Below are 21,457 nucleotides of genomic sequence, written 5' to 3' on the forward strand. Positions count from 1 at the left end.
TTGGAGGATGGCTTCCTTTGAATAATTCATGAACTTTTTTGTCTCATTTCAATGTACAGTGTTTGTAACATTACTAAATGATTGACAACTGTTGATTTTACTGTCACTTTTGAAATCTCACTTCTTCCTTCACCATTTCCCCACAACCACCACCACCTCCCACCCCTTCCGCTCTTGGGGCACCATGTAAATTACCGATTTGTTATTGTGTATATTAATTGCATATTTAAATGCGCATTCCCATTGTGAAGTAAAACAGTGTGGATTCGAGTCATGTTTCTTTGATTATTTTGCATGGTTGTGTCTACATTTTCCACTGCTACTGGGACCCCTCTTTTTTCACTTCATAGCCAACCCAGGTCCCCGTAACTTTAACTGGGTCAACCCCCTTACTTATAAACTACTTCGTGCAGAGAATGCTCTGCGAGGTTCTATTTCGTGATCAATTAATTTGATCCTAGCACATCATGGCCGAACTTCTTTCCTATTCCGAAGAATACATAGACAAATTATTGGAAGATCCAAACAATCTCTTTATCTCCTCTGACATTCCCACTATCGACTTCTCACTCAAGGATAAAATTTCACGACTTGAGCGTCTGGAGAAAAAGCTGATACGGACTCGGTGGCACGGCCACCTCCTAACCAGGTACCTTAAGGAAAACGTCATCCCGATTGGACTGCAAATAAAGATCGAACCAGCTATTTTTGTGGAGGTACCTAAGTTCAGGGAGGGGTTCAGCCACGTTTCTAACAACTGTAGTCGCCATTGGATGGTTCTGGGCATCGAAACCGCCGCCGATCAAATCAAACTAATCACTGCTGAAATCAACACTTTAAAGGCTGAAATTACGGCTGATGCCAACTTTGAAAGCGCCAAGGAAACCATCACCAACCTCCATACCACACTCTCAGATTTTGATCTCACAACCCAAAATCGCAAATTAGAGAAATTGGCACGCGACATCAGACTCTACGATAAGAAGAAAACTTATCCGTACCTTCAAGAGGACTATTACAAACAAGATCATCAAGGTAGATTCCTCAACAGAGGCCGAGGAACACCTAGAGGCAGACGCAACTACTACACATTCTCTGACTCTTCCTATAGCTCGGAGGGTGAGCCCGACCAACCTGGTCCGAGCTACCAACAGAATTATCCAGATCCCGGATATCAGCAACAATACCAGCACCAACCTTTTTTAGGGCAACGCCAGGGCCCATGGCGCCCACCACGAGGCAGAGGAAACTTTGGGCCTCGCGGCCAACAACGTGGATCTCAGCACAACACCAACACCTGGAATGGCGGTCGTGGCCAGCAACAACAAAAACAAGTCCACTTCCAGTCGGAACCTCCACATGGGGAACGTGTCACCCGCAACAAAACATACAGATGGTAGTACTTGATACACACCTGGAGGCAACATCTAATCCTCGTTTAAGACTTCTTGGAGGTGCTCCCCCGAGCACATTAGGCCCAGTTGTGAATATATCAAAACAAACTTTAAATGACGATGAAATCCGAATATTAGAGAAGGGATTATCGTTTGTCCCTACCAGTCATCCGGATTCGTTTATCATTCGCACTGAATTGTTCAAATTCTTCCGGAAAATCAGGTTAAAGTACTTCTTCCGGAATTCAACACCCAGTGCACCAGTATCGGTAACCGGTCTGCGACCTCCCTCAACCTTCGTTCCTTTCAGCAGTGCGATGTCACACAAGATTTTGGCCTACGAATCGGTGGTACTACGTGATGTATTACAACTTCTGGGAACCAATAACTACACCAGATTCAATACCAGCAAAAAAGAAAAACTGGCCCTGCAATCTTTGTCTCAGAACAACACACTTGTCATCAAGCCAGCTGACAAGGGTGGCGCCATTGTGATTCAGGAGGCTTGCTCATATGAATCAGAAATCCTACGCCAATTGAATGATGAATCTAGCTACCGTCTACTAAGATCAGACCCCTCCCAAGCGATTGCATTGGAAATTCTAGAAACAACACAAGCTGGACTGGAGCAAGGGTTTCTATCCGAATTGGAGTTTAACTTTCTGAATAAACCACACCCACGGCTAGCTACTATCTATACAATACCCAAGATACACAAATCAATGGTTGACCCCCCCCGGCCGACCAATAGTCTCTGGATGTGGCTCTATTTTAGAACCCCTGGGCAAATACATTGATTTCTTCCTAAAGCCCATTGCAGAGGCATCTCCTGCCTATTTGCGTGACACGATGCACACTATAAATATTGTTGAAGAGTTACCTTTTGATACCAACAACCAACTTTTGGCCACATGCGACGTCGTGTCACTATACACGTGCATTCCCCAACAGGAAGCATTAATGGTTATCACTCGTTGTTTGAACCAACGACCCACTCCATTTCAAGTACCAACTGAATTTATAGTGGATCTGCTCCGCATTGCAATGACTAAGAATTTCTTCATGTTCAAGGACAAATTCTATATGCAAACTTCTGGAGTTGCCATGGGAGCTCCCTTCGCCCCGGATGTAGCCATTTTATACATGGCTGCTTTCGAACAAGATACGGTACTAAACCTCATCAATCCATTCAGAGACCATCTTGGTCTCTGGATGCGATATATAGATGACATCCTATTGATATGGCATGGGAATTCAGAAGAATTGAGTTTGTTTTTTGATTGGTTGAACGTCCAATCCCAGTTCCTAAAATTTACAATCCAATCTGATAAACATCAAATCAATTTCTTGGACCTTACCATCTTTGAAAGCGCTGGCCATCTGTTGACCAAATTATACCGAAAACCAGCCGAAAGAAATTCTTTGCTACATTACGGCAGTCATCACCCTCGAGCATTGCGGGATAATTTGCCCTTTGGGCAATTTTTACGCCTACGCCGCAATTGCTCTATGAAGGACTAATACTTCATTGAATCTGAAGAACTCAAACAGAGACTCCTTAGCCGTGGCTACCCCAAACAATTGGTCAAACGAGCAAGGAAGAGGGCCTGGTTTTATCCACGTGAGGAGTTGCTCATTCCTAAAAACAACAAAGATGAAACAGAACACAGAATAGTATGTGTCACAACCTTTAATACAAGAAGTAACCAAATCAAACGGATCATAAACAAACACTGGGAATTGATATCTGATGACATCCAACATAAAGACCCGCCACTACATGCTTTCAAGAAAGCAAGGAGTATCAAAGACCATGTTGTCCGCTCCCTCTTTAAGACACCAGAGGTACCCACCATCAGAACTATGTGGAACCTCCCTCCTATTCTGGGACACTCCCGCTGTGGGGGTTGTAAAGCCTGTGACAGCACAATACAGACTAAGCAGTTCACTTATCGCCACCACAAAATTCAGCTAAAGAGTCAAACCAATTGTAATACGGCCAACGTAATTTATGCCATTGTCTGTCCATGCAACTTGATCTACATAGGACAGACTCAGCAGAAAGCTAAAACAAGGATACTTCAGCACATGAGCAGAATTCGCTGCCAAGTACTAACCGCACCGTTGGTTGCCCATTTTTCCTCCGCAAGTCACTCACCAGAGAGTTTAAAGTGGGTTATCATTGAGAAAGCATCCTTGGGACCCCGGGGTGGGAGCATTTCCAGCATCCTCAACACTCGTGAACTCAAGTGGATGTTCACTTTTGACTCCATTGAATCAGGGCTCAACGAGCAGGACAGTTCCTTCTCACAATTAGCTACCTTGACTTGAGCAGTATCACAGTCTTTCTCACAATTAGCAACCTTGACTTGAGCAGTATCTCTATTTAATGTTCAGTGGCCTTTACCCGCATGCGCGAGGTACGCCCCGAACACTCCTAGATATCTTACTGCAAGTGCCAAGGGCCTTTACCCGCATGTGTGAGGTACGCCCGTAATGGCCATGATCCTATGTGGTTTGGCTTTGTTATCGGCCATCAGTTTACCATGTCTGTGCCCTTTACGGTCAAATTGTACATTATTCCATTTATATGCTACATGCTACCAAGCACACGGGGATTCCTCCTACTATGTACTTGATCTCACCTTGGTTTACCCTTGTAAATATGCTGTAATAGACTGGTTTTTTATGATGCACCTCTGCATCTGAATAAGTGTTGCTATTTGATCCTCATTTGTTGGCCTCCGAATGTATATGTTATTCAATTCCAATCAATGATCCACTCGATCCTGCTAATGCCCGCAGCTAGTTCACTGGTTACCCAGAAAAGGTACCGATTGTTGGTCCCTCTGTTGTTATTCAACCGTATATCACCTTTTACAATGCCATGTGATTCTCCGTTTACTCCCAGCCAATTTATTTGACACGCAGGATGCGGACCACCCTTTGGTCTCCCCTTGCGCTAATCTACTCTACGTCATTCTTTATTGCCACTTGAAGTGTTTAACATTTGGATATGTTCACGCGTGCAATTGTGTGGTTTCAATGGTATTCTAGTCTTTCGACCACCTTTGCAGTGTTTTTACTATGTCTATGGCGTCTTTGTCGCTACGCGACCATCTGCCTCTCCCTATCCCCGCCCTCCCTGTCACGTGTCTTGGTTTCCAGGGTTACATCACTATACCGGGAACTAGGCTCTTCCACATTGACAGCCGGCCGCGATCACACACGGATTCAGTCCGCGAACGGTAAGCCGGTCTGTGGGCTGTTCCCGCGAATCCTTATCTTGCAACCACCCCATCGGTCTTTTGAACTCATTTGTATTTTTATGATTCACCATCCTCAGATCCCTGCCTGAGCACGGTTTTGCCTGATCCCGACGGACTCGTCTCTAAGCCGCACGCATTCGCACGGCGGCTTTCGGGTAAGTGGCTCCCCTGCCTACTTGCTTGCCCGTGTCTGTACTCATCAGCCGCATGAGTCTGTCCCAACATGTGCCTCTTTCATTTATTTTTTCCAGATTCAATTATTGTGGATATATCCTTATCCGTTCCCACACCGTCACGGACTGGTTTCCCAGCCGGACGTTCTTCCATGACGGCAATCTGGTGAGTCTATGTCCCTCCGGCTTGCTCATTAGACCCGCATTCCCCTTGGCTAACCTAAACAACTCTGTATTCTATTTTTGTAGATTTTACCTTACTCGTTTACGTTTAACCTGGACCCTCACCACCTACGCCCTGACATCTATTGTTGCTCACACGGTGAGTTTTGCCCTTACCAGCATCACCATCCACCTAGGTAGTGGTAGCCATTTAGTGGTTCAATTTAATTAATTATTTATTTTATTTTATCTATTTTTTGACAATCACGTTTAATCCACTGAACCCTTTTGGTCACTATTTATATACCTTTTGCCTACTATTGTGGGCATTCAGACCATGTTTCCCTGATTTTATGGTTGGTGGGTACTGTATTTTTCCGCAGCTCCAGTTGACCCGGACCTACAACCCACGCGGTATCATTGTTAAGCAGTGGTGCGTACACGCCCACCTTGTTCGCTACGGCTTTTCTCCTCACGCCAATTACTAACCAATCTCCAATTCATCTGACATGCATGTAATTCAGTGTATTCACAGTCCCAATATATTCCATAGGACTGTAATGAGTGCCTTGATTTCTACCCCTTCTTTTGGGGTGATGTGCTTTTGCTTACTTATTCACCTACAGGGGCAAATGTCCCGTACTTACAAAATATATTTATATACCAAATAGGGTGTGTGCCCCTCCTGTCCTGATGAAGACCCTCTAGCAAGACAACCATTGATGTCTGCACCTCCGAAAGGGTCGAAACGTCGACATACGTCTACTTTCCATCGCCAACTCCACTCCCTACTATTCTCATTAATTGAACTTCTTGGAGGATGGCTTCCTTTGAATAATTCATGAACTTTTTTGTCTCATTTCAATGTACAGTGTTTGTAACATTACTAAATGATTGACAACTGTTGATTTTACTGTCACTTTTGAAATCTCACTTCTTCCTTCACCATTTCCCCACAACCACCACCACCTCCCACCCCTTCCGCTCTTGGGGCACCATGTAAATTACCGATTTGTTATTGTGTATATTAATTGCATATTTAAATGCGCATTCCCATTGTGAAGTAAAACAGTGTGGATTCGAGTCATGTTTCTTTGATTATTTTGCATGGTTGTGTCTACATTTTCCACTGCTACTGGGACCCCTCTTTTTTCACTTCATTTGCATTATCAGGAGCAGAGATTGTGGACCTGGGAGTAGAAGGCTAGATAATTGCTGACCCAATAATTACAGAGACACCTGGGCCATCACAAATCATTAGTTGTGAGTAGAGGAATTCGCCAAGAGCCTTTCGTAATCTAGGCATAAGTCATGTGATGTTTGATGCTGTCTGGATACGGCTTATACTAAGAATTGACAGTACATTTCTGCAATAGTCTCTCAAGAATTTGTAAACCTTAGACTTGCATGTGACATGTGGGAGCCTCAAAATATTCCACATTGGCTATGGTCACTAATGATAATATCTCTACTACAGAGAGAGAAAAGAAGCAGAAAAGGACATGCAATTGAAACAAAAGAGGACAGCAAGAAAGTCATTGTGGTCATGAACTAAGAGACAAATTAAAATAAGATTCTGGATATTTCCATTCTGGATCAGAAGTGGAAGATAATGCTAAGGTTTGGGAACACATTTCATTTAATTGAAGAGATTAAATCATCTCTATGTATATAAAATATACTGTGCACGCTGTTAGACCTGCAACCTTTGGTGGTAGACCTGCAAACCTTTTGCCTTCACCCCTCCTGTTTTTTTGTTTTTGTAGGCTTGAGACTGTGTACTTTAGCGCAGCTAACCAGTGCTAGCGTGCTTGTGCTCTCTCCCTAACCATAGTAACATGGTCAAATTGGCTTGTGCTCTCTCCCTAACCATAGTAACATGGTCAAATTGGCTTAAACCTAATTGGAACACATAAATTACTTGTTAGTCCCTAGTAAAAGGTATTACATGTATCCAAATCCTGTAAATTAAATGTTACTGGTGGGCTTGCAGCACTAATGTTAACACTCAATAAAGTAGCATTTTAAAACATGTCTCAGGCTTGCCACTGCAGCCTGCAGTGCAGTTATAACTGCCATTTCGACCTTGTAAAATAAACCTTTTGCCAGGCCTAAACCAACCTTTTTAATACTTATAGGTCACCCCTAAGGTAGTCCCTAAAAGCTTCTAGCCAAGGGTGCATGCTATTTAAAACATAGATGATTCAGAAAAGGGGGTGGTGATGAACAGAGTGCCTGAATTAAGCAGACCACTCTTACCCAGTCCAAAGATCAGGACTTGATCCATCACCGTTTTTTAGCTCACTGCACCATCCCAGCTCAGAACTTGGCTATATGCAAATTAGTCTGTTCCTGTCCCAGTGCATGATGGGAACAGGGCAAACCAAACTACCAAGCCAATTCTTGTACTGGGAAGGACACAAGCTTCCGGGGACCGGTTTCTGCCATTTCAGGCGTCGTCGGCCCGGCTTGCTTGAATCCTGATGGTGCAATGAGCAAGGGACTCACATCTGAGTATACCCTTCCACGCTTATGGTGGACAAAATGATTCAGAAAAGGGGGTGAATCGTTTTTGGCCACTATAGGTGTGGCAGGGTATACTCAGACATGAGTCCCTTGCTCACTGCTCCATCAGGATTCAAGCAAGCCGGGCCGACGAGGCTGAAATGCCAGAAACCGGTCCCCGGTAGCTTGTCTCCTTTCTGGTGAAGAATTGGCTTGGTAGTTTGGTCTGCCCTGTTCCCATGATGCACTGGGCCAGGGACAGACTAATTTGCATATAGCCAGGTTCTGAGCTGGGATGGGGCATTGAGCTAAATAACGGTGATGGATCAAGCCCTGATCTTTGGACTGGGTAAGAGTGGTCTGCTTAATTCAGACACTCTGTTCATCACCACCCCCTTTTCTGAATCGTTTTTGGCCACTATAGGTGTGGCAGGGTATACTCAGACATGAGTCCCTTGCTCACTGCTCCATCAGGATTCAAGCAAGCCGGGCCGACGAGGCTGAAATGCCAGAAACCGGTCCCCGGTAGCTTGTCTCCTTTCTGGTGAAGAATTGGCTTGGTAGTTTGGTCTGCCCTGTTCCCATGATGCACTGGGCCAGGGACAGACTAATTTGCATATAGCCAGGTTCTGAGCTGGGATGGGGCAGTGAGCTAAATAACGGTGATGGATCAAGCCCTGATCTTTGGACTGGGTAAGAGTGGTCTGCTTAATTCAGACACTCTGTTCATCACCACCCCCTTTTCTGAATCGTTTTTGGCCACTATAGGTGTGGCAGGGTATACTCAGACATGAGTCCCTTGCTCACTGCTCCATCAGGATTCAAGCAAGCCGGGCAGACGAGGCTGAAATGCCAGAAACCGGTCCCCGGTAGCTTGTCTCCTTTCTGGTGAAGAATTGGCTTGGTAGTTTGGTCTGCCCTGTTCCCATGATGCACTGGGCCAGGGACAGACTAATTTGCATATAGCCAGGTTCTGAGCTGGGATGGGGCAGTGAGCTAAATAACGGTGATGGATCAAGCCCTGATCTTTGGACTGGGTAAGAGTGGTCTGCTTAATTCAGACACTCTGTTCATCACCACCCCCTTTTCTGAATCGTTTTTGGCCACTATAGGTGTGGCAGGGTATACTCAGACATGAGTCCCTTGCTCACTGCTCCATCAGGATTCAAGCAAGCCGGGCCGACGAGGCTGAAATGCCAGAAACCGGTCCCCGGTAGCTTGTCTCCTTTCTGGTGAAGAATTGGCTTGGTAGTTTGGTCTGCCCTGTTCCCATGATGCACTGGGCCAGGGACAGACTAATTTGCATATAGCCAGGTTCTGAGCTGGGATGGGGCAGTGAGCTAAATAACGGTGATGGATCAAGCCCTGATCTTTGGACTGGGTAAGAGTGGTCTGCTTAATTCAGACACTCTGTTCATCACCACCCCCTTTTCTGAATCGTTTTTGGCCACTATAGGTGTGGCAGGGTATACTCAGACATGAGTCCCTTGCTCACTGCTCCATCAGGATTCAAGCAAGCCGGGCCGACGAGGCTGAAATGCCAGAAACCGGTCCCCGGTAGCTTGTCTCCTTTCTGGTGAAGAATTGGCTTGGTAGTTTGGTCTGCCCTGTTCCCATGATGCACTGGGCCAGGGACAGACTAATTTGCATATAGCCAGGTTCTGAGCTGGGATGGGGCAGTGAGCTAAATAACGGTGATGGATCAAGCCCTGATCTTTGGACTGGGTAAGAGTGGTCTGCTTAATTCAGACACTCTGTTCATCACCACCCCCTTTTCTGAATCGTTTTTGGCCACTATAGGTGTGGCAGGGTATACTCAGACATGAGTCCCTTGCTCACTGCTCCATCAGGATTCAAGCAAGCCGGGCCGACGAGGCTGAAATGCCAGAAACCGGTCCCCGGTAGCTTGTCTCCTTTCTGGTGAAGAATTGGCTTGGTAGTTTGGTCTGCCCTGTTCCCATGATGCACTAGGCCAGGGACAGACTAATTTGCATATAGCCAGGTTCTGAGCTGGGATGGGGCAGGGAGCTAAATAACGGTGATGGATCAAGCCCTGATCTTTGGACTGGGTAAGAGTGGTCTGCTTAATTCAGACACTCTGTTCATCACCACCCCCTTTTCTGAATCGTTTTTGGCCACTATAGGTGTGGCAGGGTATACTCAGACATGAGTCCCTTGCTCACTGCTCCATCAGGATTCAAGCAAGCCGGGCCGACGAGGCTGAAATGCCAGAAACCGGTCCCCGGTAGCTTGTCTCCTTTCTGGTGAAGAATTGGCTTGGTAGTTTGGTCTGCCCTGTTCCCATGATGCACTGGGCCAGGGACAGACTAATTTGCATATAGCCAGGTTCTGAGCTGGGATGGGGCAGTGAGCTAAATAACGGTGATGGATCAAGCCCTGATCTTTGGACTGGGTAAGAGTGGTCTGCTTAATTCAGACACTCTGTTCATCACCACCCCCTTTTCTGAATCGTTTTTGGCCACTATAGGTGTGGCAGGGTATACTCAGACATGAGTCCCTTGCTCACTGCTCCATCAGGATTCAAGCAAGCCGGGCAGACGAGGCTGAAATGCCAGAAACCGGTCCCCGGTAGCTTGTCTCCTTTCTGGTGAAGAATTGGCTTGGTAGTTTGGTCTGCCCTGTTCCCATGATGCACTGGGCCAGGGACAGACTAATTTGCATATAGCCAGGTTCTGAGCTGGGATGGGGCAGTGAGCTAAATAACGGTGATGGATCAAGCCCTGATCTTTGGACTGGGTAAGAGTGGTCTGCTTAATTCAGACACTCTGTTCATCACCACCCCCTTTTCTGAATCGTTTTTGGCCACTATAGGTGTGGCAGGGTATACTCAGACATGAGTCCCTTGCTCACTGCTCCATCAGGATTCAAGCAAGCCGGGCCGACGAGGCTGAAATGCCAGAAACCGGTCCCCGGTAGCTTGTCTCCTTTCTGGTGAAGAATTGGCTTGGTAGTTTGGTCTGCCCTGTTCCCATGATGCACTGGGCCAGGGACAGACTAATTTGCATATAGCCAGGTTCTGAGCTGGGATGGGGCAGTGAGCTAAATAACGGTGATGGATCAAGCCCTGATCTTTGGACTGGGTAAGAGTGGTCTGCTTAATTCAGACACTCTGTTCATCACCACCCCCTTTTCTGAATCGTTTTTGGCCACTATAGGTGTGGCAGGGTATACTCAGACATGAGTCCCTTGCTCACTGCTCCATCAGGATTCAAGCAAGCCGGGCCGACGAGGCTGAAATGCCAGAAACCGGTCCCCGGTAGCTTGTCTCCTTTCTGGTGAAGAATTGGCTTGGTAGTTTGGTCTGCCCTGTTCCCATGATGCACTGGGCCAGGGACAGACTAATTTGCATATAGCCAGGTTCTGAGCTGGGATGGGGCAGTGAGCTAAATAACGGTGATGGATCAAGCCCTGATCTTTGGACTGGGTAAGAGTGGTCTGCTTAATTCAGACACTCTGTTCATCACCACCCCCTTTTCTGAATCGTTTTTGGCCACTATAGGTGTGGCAGGGTATACTCAGACATGAGTCCCTTGCTCACTGCTCCATCAGGATTCAAGCAAGCCGGGCCGACGAGGCTGAAATGCCAGAAACCGGTCCCCGGTAGCTTGTCTCCTTTCTGGTGAAGAATTGGCTTGGTAGTTTGGTCTGCCCTGTTCCCATGATGCACTAGGCCAGGGACAGACTAATTTGCATATAGCCAGGTTCTGAGCTGGGATGGGGCAGGGAGCTAAATAACGGTGATGGATCAAGCCCTGATCTTTGGACTGGGTAAGAGTGGTCTGCTTAATTCAGACACTCTGTTCATCACCACCCCCTTTTCTGAATCGTTTTTGGCCACTATAGGTGTGGCAGGGTATACTCAGACATGAGTCCCTTGCTCACTGCTCCATCAGGATTCAAGCAAGCCGGGCCGACGAGGCTGAAATGCCAGAAACCGGTCCCCGGTAGCTTGTCTCCTTTCTGGTGAAGAATTGGCTTGGTAGTTTGGTCTGCCCTGTTCCCATGATGCACTGGGCCAGGGACAGACTAATTTGCATATAGCCAGGTTCTGAGCTGGGATGGGGCAGTGAGCTAAATAACGGTGATGGATCAAGCCCTGATCTTTGGACTGGGTAAGAGTGGTCTGCTTAATTCAGACACTCTGTTCATCACCACCCCCTTTTCTGAATCGTTTTTGGCCACTATAGGTGTGGCAGGGTATACTCAGACATGAGTCCCTTGCTCACTGCTCCATCAGGATTCAAGCAAGCCGGGCCGACGAGGCTGAAATGCCAGAAACCGGTCCCCGGTAGCTTGTCTCCTTTCTGGTGAAGAATTGGCTTGGTAGTTTGGTCTGCCCTGTTCCCATGATGCACTGGGCCAGGGACAGACTAATTTGCATATAGCCAGGTTCTGAGCTGGGATGGGGCAGTGAGCTAAATAACGGTGATGGATCAAGCCCTGATCTTTGGACTGGGTAAGAGTGGTCTGCTTAATTCAGACACTCTGTTCATCACCACCCCCTTTTCTGAATCGTTTTTGGCCACTATAGGTGTGGCAGGGTATACTCAGACATGAGTCCCTTGCTCACTGCTCCATCAGGATTCAAGCAAGCCGGGCCGACGAGGCTGAAATGCCAGAAACCGGTCCCCAGTAGCTTGTCTCCTTTCTGGTGAAGAATTGGCTTGGTAGTTTGGTCTGCCCTGTTCCCATGATGCACTGGGCCAGGGACAGACTAATTTGCATATAGCCAGGTTCTGAGCTGGGATGGGGCAGTGAGCTAAATAACGGTGATGGATCAAGCCCTGATCTTTGGACTGGGTAAGAGTTGTGTGCTTAATTCAGACACTCTGTTCATCACCACCCCCTTTTCTGAATCGTTTTTGGCCACTATAGGTGTGGCAGGGTATACTCAGACATGAGTCCCTTGCTCACTGCTCCATCAGGATTCAAGCAAGCCGGGCCGACGAGGCTGAAATGCCAGAAACCGGTCCCCGGTAGCTTGTCTCCTTTCTGGTGAAGAATTGGCTTGGTAGTTTGGTCTGCCCTGTTCCCATGATGCACTGGGCCAGGGACAGACTAATTTGCATATAGCCAGGTTCTGAGCTGGGATGGGGCAGTGAGCTAAATAACGGTGATGGATCAAGCCCTGATCTTTGGACTGGGTAAGAGTGGTCTGCTTAATTCAGACACTCTGTTCATCACCACCCCCTTTTCTGAATCGTTTTTGGCCACTATAGGTGTGGCAGGGTATACTCAGACATGAGTCCCTTGCTCACTGCTCCATCAGGATTCAAGCAAGCCGGGCCGACGAGGCTGAAATGCCAGAAACCGGTCCCCAGTAGCTTGTCTCCTTTCTGGTGAAGAATTGGCTTGGTAGTTTGGTCTGCCCTGTTCCCATGATGCACTGGGCCCGGGACAGACTAATTTGCATATAGCCAGGTTCTGAGCTGGGATGGGGCAGTGAGCTAAATAACGGTGATGGATCAAGCCCTGATCTTTGGACTGGGTAAGAGTTGAGTGCTTAATTCAGACACTCTGTTCATCACCACCCCCTTTTCTGAATCGTTTTTGGCCACTATAGGTGTGGCAGGGTATACTCAGACATGAGTCCCTTGCTCACTGCTCCATCAGGATTCAAGCAAGCCGGGCCGACGAGGCTGAAATGCCAGAAACCGGTCCCCGGTAGCTTGTCTCCTTTCTGGTGAAGAATTGGCCTGGTAGTTTGGTCTGCCCTGTTCCCATGATGCACTGGGCCAGGGACAGACTAATTTGCATATAGCCAGGTTCTGAGCTGGGATGGGGCAGTGAGCTAAATAACGGTGATGGATCAAACCCTGATCTTTGGACTGGGTAAGAGTGGTCTGCTTAATTCAGACACTGTTCATCACCACCCCCTTTTCTGAATCATTTAAAACATAGGGCATGTGGGTTTAAGTTTTACATGTCCTGTTAGTGAAAAACATCTACTATTGTTTTTCACGGTTGTAAGGCCAGTCTTTTCCAAAGGCAATAAGTTGCCTTATTACATTTAATAACTGCTAACTTCGGATTGGGAGCAGATAGGAAAGTGATGTTTACAATCAAATTAATTGTAATATATGTTATGTTACCCAATTCGTAAAGCGCAACGTATACCCAAAGGTGTCTTGGTGCTGATTCTGTGAAACCAGTTGAGCAGAGCAAGAGAACCTACTGATTGAAAAGCCATCTTTTCAAATGTTTCCTAAACTGAAGCAAGAAAGGGACTAGCTTTATGCTAAATGGCAGGAGGTTCCAGGATGTAGTTGCTCTAACTACAAATCTGCTGCCACCCCATTTAAATTTTTTAAATCTAATACAATTTATTTTGCACATGCCTGATCTTAGGTTTCTAGTTGGGGTGTATCAGCGAAAGACTTTCTTCAGGATGGTGGGTCCATCGTCATGGGGTACTTTATAGGTCAGACAGAGGGCCTTGATTCTAACTTGATTCTAATTTTGACCTTCATTCAGTGGTGGTCTTTGAGTGCGGTGGAGACTGAATGGTGCCAGTACACTTCTAATAAAAGTCTAGCTGCAGAGTTCTAGAGAACCGGCAATTTGTTCAGATATTGGGCCAGCAGGCCCAAGAAAAGGCCATTGCAATAGTCTATGTTTGATAGTACTAAAGTGGAAATCACTGACTTCCTAACAGACATAGGCAGAAAGATTAATATTTTTTAAGAATTCTCAAGATTTTGTAGGAAGAGGAGACGACTGCATTGATTTGAATCCCTAAAAGTAGGTGATTATCAATGATGACCCCAGAATTTGGCTTTCCTGGTGGGGACAGGAAAGGGTCCCATATCTGCAGGCCAGCAAGGAGCAGACCAGAAATTGGGATTATTGCAGAGTATGATCACCTTGGTCTTCCTGGAATTAAGCTTAAGACAGTGCTTGTTCATCTAGTCGTAGATATGTTTCATGCACTTATGAATGTGGAGGCTGGTGTTGTATGCAATACTGGAGGCTGATAGCGCGATTTGCGTGTCATTTGCATACAATGTGAGAGAACACAAAAAGGATTGAACATAAGAGCCAGATTTGCAACATAAACATTAAAAAGGGTGGGACAAAGGGAAGAGCCTTGCGGAACACGACAGGCCAGGCAGAAAGAGTTTGAAGAGAAGGCATCAATGTGGATCACATTTTCTCTGTCTGACAGGAAGGAGGAAACTAGTTTCAGGGTGAGGTTTTTAATACTTTTGCTTCCAAACAGTGGATCAGAGTGGAATGATCCACTGTGTCGAATGCTGTAGACAGGTCCAGCATGATGAGAGCAGCTGATCCCCCCCACCATCCAGGATGAACTTTAGTTCATCAATAGCGTTGATTAGGGCAGTCTCTGTGCTACTCTCCGATCTGAACCCGACTTAGGTGTGGTCTAGGCGATTGAAATTCTTGATGAACTGATTTAGTTGAATGTTTATCACTTTTTTGCCTATTTTAGCGGGGAAGGGGAGTTTTAAAATTGGCCGATAGTTGGCAGGATCTTTGGGGTCTGCATTCCTTTTTTTCAAAAGAAGCAGAATGGAGGCCTGGTTCCATTGGGAAGGGTAGATGCCTGTTCTAAACATATTGTTAAACTTGCTTAAGAAGTGGGCTGCAATAATGTCAGGGACCAATTTGCTAACTGAAGGTCGGCATGGATCATCTGGAGAGCCTGATTTGGAGGTGAAAATTAGATATTTTATTTGCATAGAAGAAACCGGGTAAAATGAGTCGAAAGTATTCATTGTCAAATCATTGTGTGTTATCAGTGTAATCAACGATTTTACATTAACAACTTGGAATAATTATAGGCCACAATCTGCGCTATAATGAAGGTGTCCAGCCGGACCCTATTTAATAATCAAGAATGAAAAATATAAGGAGCATTCAAACACACAAATTGGCAGTGGGACACAATCCTGTATCCAGTACAAACAACAACATTTACAAGGGTGGGGAATTTGTCAGGCGAATATATAAAATATTGAGGCGCTAGTGAATACACGAATATCAAAAAAATCAATCTAGCTGCCCTCATGTAGTATAACACAGGTAAGTCACACAGTGGAGAACTAGTGTACAACTACATCAATTGTCGACAGCGTTTCGATCCTTTGTGGAATACAGGATCATCATCAGGACTGACATTGTATCGCCTGAATTACAAGCCTGTAATAAATAGGAAAACAAGGAACATAAAGAATTGTTTTAGAACCTTCCCTCAACCTCACTGAACGTACTATTATGGTATCCATACCATGCTTATGGTGAGTTAACTGTCATACGTGCGTGTTCAGCATGTGAAATGTGACAGTCATTCATCAGATAAGGTAAGTCGTGCGGGTTGTGTGTTGGCCGTGGGGGTGACTCGTGGGAGGGATGAGAGGCAGGGACTGTGCAAGGGGATCAACGTGAATACCTTGGCTCAAACGAGATGGTATGAGGTGGTCCAAGGTGGCAGGTGGAAGAAGAGCTCCTACGAAGGGCGGTTCTGTGGGAAGATTGGACTAGATAAGTACAGGGAACCAAGGAACACGTGAAAATTGTGCAGAAGGCAGCCGTACAAACCTCTGAGGGTAGAGATAGGTGGGGCCAATGGTAATCAATGTGAAATAAACCAAGAGGCAACCAGATAGCGTTGTCGCATCCGGGAGATTTCTGGAAGTGAATTCCGATGCCGGGTAGTAACCGGCCGGCGGAGTAGCAGCCGATTCTTAGGATTGAGAACGGCACTCACTGCACTCGTTGCTGTAAGCAATAGGGAAGAAGTTAGGAGTGATTGGCACAGGGGGAACCGTGTATAAGGAGGAGGGGATGGTATACATACAATGGATGAGCGGCGGTGTCCAGAGGCGCCATTGGCTTGGGCCAACCTGTGGAGAGAATAGGAGTAGGGGATGAGAAGCCAACCTCGCTCGTATATTTTCCTCAGGGCGTTGGAATCTGCAACAAGTACCAGCGGTGATCACATAGGGGTGGCGCGGTTCTTACCTGATAGTTGGGCAGTTATTCCGCGGGGCAGAATCGCGCCGTCAGAGAGGCTATGGCAATGGGGGCGGCCAATATATGCTCCTGTGGCGTGTTGTACGGAGCGGAAGTGCTCGCTCGAAGGCTATGGGGGCCATCTTGAGAGGAGGCCGTGGATGGGCCACGCGTCGGCCATCTTGGAGTGGTGTGATTAGACCTGGGTAATAATAATAATAATAAGAAGAAGAAATGTATAATGCGCTCAGCTTACCCGGGGGCATCCTGGCGCAACAGACCAGAAGGAGAGACTCAGCTAATCACTACTATGGAAACAAGTGGGTCTTAAGAAGTTTCCTGAATGGTAGGATCTGGGGCTCTGAGCAACCTTGAGGGGCAGAGAGTTCCAAAGAGAGGCCACTTGCACAGAGAAGCGCCTGCCCCCAGAACGAGCTCTTCTTACTCTCGCTAACTGCAAAAGGTGTTTTTGGTCCGAGCGCAGCAGACGTGGGGGTTTGTAAGGACGGGCCATGTTAGCAAGGATGGGGGGGCCTTTGCCATGTAAAATTTTGTGGGCTGTACATAGCGCTTTAAATTTCACCCGCTCCTTCACGGGGAGCCAGTGAAGCGCTTTAAGGGCCGGAGCAGCAGATTGCATTCTGGGAATATCCATAAGGACTCTTGCAGCTGCGTTTTGCACCTGTTAAAGGGTTTTGAAGGTCGCTTCGGGGGCACCGAGAAACAACGCATTCCCATAATCGAGCCTCGATAGAATCAGGCCACGTATCAACAGCTTCCTTGCTGGATCAGGGAGCAGATGTAGCACCTTTCGGGCTGATCTCAGTAAACCAAAGCAAACCCCTGCGGTCTTCCTGGCATGAGTCCTGAAGGACAGGTCTTCTTCCAACCATACTCCCAAGGACTTGATCTCCTTCTTGGGGGATGGTGGGTCACCAAGAGACCTGGGCCAGCAGCTCGCAATAGTGGAGGGGCTGGAATTGCCCAGGAGCATCAGCTCAGTTTTACCTCCATTAAGCTTTAGGGCGGAGATAGACATCCAACGATAAACATTGGCAAGGCAGTCGTGTAACACCTCAGGTTGTTCCGCCAGCTGAGTGAGGCCCACCACCAGCTGAGTATCATCAGCGTAACTGATGATCTTCACCCCTGAAGGGGCGACCACTCTTTCAAGTGGAGTCATATATATATTAAATAGGGTAGGGCTCAGCGATGAGCCCTGCGGGACTCCACATTGAAGAGGGATTAGGGCAGATTGCTCTGACCCTTCCCAGACTTGGTAGAAACGGTCAGAGAGAAAAGATCCCAACCATTTCAGGGCCGTCCCTGAGACACCTACCTCTGACAGACGTTGGAGGAGCACCTGATGACTCACGGTGTCAAAGGCAGCACTCAAGTCCAGGAGGATCACTGCCACTGACCCTCCTGAATCTAGAGTGCTCCTTGCCTCCTCCACTACTGCCAACAAGGCAGTGTCTGTTCCATGGCCGGGGCGGAAACCAGTCTGGGAATCTCCTAGCAGGTGGTTAGACTCAAGATGGTGAGAGAGCTGACGGTTGACCAACTTCTCTGCAATTTTAGAAAATCCAGGCAGAAGTGAAATTGGCCTGAAGTTGGTCAAGTTGGATGAATCTAGTCCTGGTTTTTTCAATAGGGCTTTCACCACAGCCTTTTTCCATCTCTGGGGCACTATGCCCTGGGCGAGTGAAAGGTTCAAGAGATCAGTCAGAGGAGTTGACAAGGTGTTAGCCACGAGCTTAAGATGTTTTATGGGAACTGGGTCACTCGGGGAGCCGCTCTTCATCTCCAACAGGACTTTTATCACCTCCTCTTCCGAGAAGGGGCCCAAAGATGCTAGCTCAATCGGGCGACCTGTGAGGCTAGTAACCGGTTCATAGCTTTGAGGAATAGTGGGTAGGGAGGATAAGATTTTCTCTATTTTTGAATGGAAGAAGCTGGCCAGTTCCTCACATTTTTCTTTGGGATTATCATGCAGCACTGGAGGGACTGGGGCTTTCAAAAGTTCCTTGAAGATTTTAAACGATTCTCCAGAAGAATTGCTTGCTCTCTCAATCCTGTCGCTAAAGAAAATCTTTTTAGCGTCCTTCAGTACATGCAATCTGCCGAGCGAAGAAGACTTAGTGTCAGCGTGGGTAGGGCGTGATTACGGGGAAGTGCAGGGATCATGCAAGTGACTATTTATTTGCAACAAGAAAACCACAGCGATTGATATCCTTAGTAAGGATTCAATATTGGAAATGTCACATTTCACAACAATGAGGTCCAGCCCTCAGCAAATTGATGTCCTAGTAAAGATTCAGTATTTGAATTGTCACATTTCACAACAACGAGGTCCAGTCCTCATTGCGATTTAGTCCATTTCGTATACTGTCAAGCAGTTTGATAGTTTTCAGTTCCTCTCTGTTGAGTAAGCGTGCCATGTCGCCTCCACAGGATGGTAGCGTCAGTGCTTTCAAGACAGTCCATTTCAGATCATCCTCGGTGTGGCCTTTATCCGTGAAGTGGTCAACCAAAGGAGCGTTAGCAGTTTTACACCTAAATCTGCTACGGTGCTGGCAAATTCTGGTTTTAATCTTTTGTACAGTTTGGCCCACATATATCAGGTGACACGGACATTCAATCAAATAAATCACATCACTAGTATTACAGTTGGTGAAAGTTTTACACTGGAAAGTGAAATTTATTAAAAGTGAATGATTTGCCTTCCATTGTCAGATTACATACTGTACATGACCCACACTTAGCATGACCTGTGAGCGGTGCTAGATTCCAAAGGGCATCTATTGTGCTGTGTTGGGAAGGACCTGTGAGTGCTGCCCTCACGAGGTGATCCTTCAGATTGGAACTTTTCTTGAAAGCAAAGACTGGGTGGTCAATGTGGAGTGTGCCAGCATTTAGTAGAGGCCAGTGACAAAATGCATTTTCTCAGTGCGTTAGAGGGTGGTGAGAACGTGGTAACACAAGCTATTTTCTTATTTGTGTCTTTCTGTTTGGGACAAAACAGAACTTCCCTAGGGCAGTCCCATGCTCTCTTAACCGCTCTGCGAATCAGTCTTTTGGGGTAGCCCCTGTCTTTAAGTTTATTGGATAATACTCCAGCCTCCTTGAAATAATCCTCTTTGGCATAACAATTCCTCCTGATGCGTAAGAATTGCGAGTAGGGCAATGAGTCCCTGAGGGCTCTAGGGTGGTTACTATTGTAACTCAAAAACGTGTTCCTTTCAGTGGGCTTCCGGTACAATCTGGTGTGTAGTGACCCTTCAGAGTGGTAAATAGTGAGGTCAAGAAAGGAAATGGACTGGGTATCAACCGTGCTGGTAAAGGTTAGCCCTGAGCATTTATTATTCAGCCAGTGTATAAACTGTTTAAGGCTGTCAAAGTTCTCATTCCATATTAGGAAGATATCGTCAATGTAGCGTCTCCACATGGAGACAGCTGACGAAAAGGGGTTAGTGGGGGCCAGTATTGTATTGGTCTCAATGTTGTCCATGAAGAGTATGGCTAGGTTCGGGGCAAAAATAGCCCCCACTGATGTACCCTTGACTTGCTGGTAGAGTGTACAAGTGAATGGTCAACTTAATGCTATGCTGAAAATGTAATACCTATTTTAATATCTTAGTGCCTTTGACATATGAAGGACGCTAAAGTGTGAAGCATGTATAACTTTTATGTACCCAAGTAGGATACTTATACTCTAGTATTGGTTATGTTGAATTATTCTGTTTGATATGAATAAAACTACGCCTTGGACAAAATAACCAGATTCTGTCAATACGTGGGCATGGCAAAGGGTCAAAGGATTTTGGTAGAGATGGATGTTGGCAGTAGTTTGGAGGCGTGAGTGTCACGTTGAGCACATACTATAGCACATTACTACGGTCAAGTTCACTTTTATTACAACAGTAAAGCTAAGAAGACATGAAAAACACGGTTTACTACATCCCAGATTGCAATGACTTGACAGAAGGAAAAAACCTCCAAAAAAGTGATGATGGTCTTTTCAATGTGATTTTTCCGTACAGCACAAATGTAATACCTTGCATTCTACTTTTGTTTAACAAATATGTATCAAACCTAATGCCAAAGCCTAAATCATATAAGCAAATGTCCGTAGCCTAACATGCAATTTCTTACCATTGTAGCGTGAGGGGGTAGTGTCATGACCCATAGAGGCTTCGGCTCCTAAGAGTCATAGCCCTTTCCCACCCTCTGAATAGTAGTAAATGCCATACGACACTCTGCACATTTGTATATATACTATAGCACTATGCACATATAGTCTTTTCAGTCCATTCCAAATTAATATCATAAAGTTATAGGCTGACCTGACAATTCGCATCCCAGTAGCTCCATCCTTAAAGTGCAATGTCTTCTGCACACCTGTGGAAACAGCCGTACGTACTGCGCTTCTACTGGAGGTGTGAACGAATTTACGTAGGGAGTGTTGTTGTCCACATTTCCACGGAACACCTATAAGGAGAGCACAGACAATCACTTTTTGCTGCCCTGCATTTTCATTCAAAGAGTTGCAGCATGTCTCCATCTTCACCGATGGCTAAATATCCTGCCTCTACGTATTGACCTCCCTGCCCTTGGTGTTGGGGTTATCCTTTAGATGTACAGCCATTAAAATAAAAACTAAACAAAACAATGTAATGCAGAATTATAAGTCTTGGGGAAATGGGGATTTTTTCAAAAGGTGAAGATGTATATAAGCAACAAAAGGACTTAGTTGGAAACATTGCAATACAATCCTAATTTAAAAAAATGGAGGGGCTCGCGGCCATGACTTCCAGCGATTAAAAAAAGCAAAACAAAAAAAACAGAGCTCACATTTCGCTTTCTGCTAACATAGTCCTAAATCATTCCCATTGCGCAAATGCAAGGTTTTGCGCACGAGAATAGATATTAAAAAAGCTTTTAACTTAACATGTATTGC

The 21,457-nt window shown here is 46.2% G+C and overlaps 1 protein-coding gene across 1 annotated transcript in view; it reads right to left on the reverse strand.

Moving 5' to 3' along the window:
* EDIL3 (EGF like and discoidin domains 3) overlaps positions 1-21,457 on the reverse strand; it is a 1,767,398-nt gene that overhangs the window by 426,420 nt on the left and 1,319,521 nt on the right. The window contains exon 9 of the mRNA XM_078675331.1: positions 20,844-20,988. Coding sequence (XP_078531457.1) covers positions 20,844-20,988 — 145 coding nt within the window. The remainder of the gene's footprint in view (positions 1-20,843; positions 20,989-21,457) is intronic.

This window comes from Lissotriton helveticus, chromosome 2_1 (genome assembly GCF_964261635.1).
Source record: "Lissotriton helveticus chromosome 2_1, aLisHel1.1, whole genome shotgun sequence".
In the NCBI taxonomy this organism is placed as follows: domain Eukaryota; kingdom Metazoa; phylum Chordata; class Amphibia; order Caudata; family Salamandridae; genus Lissotriton; species Lissotriton helveticus.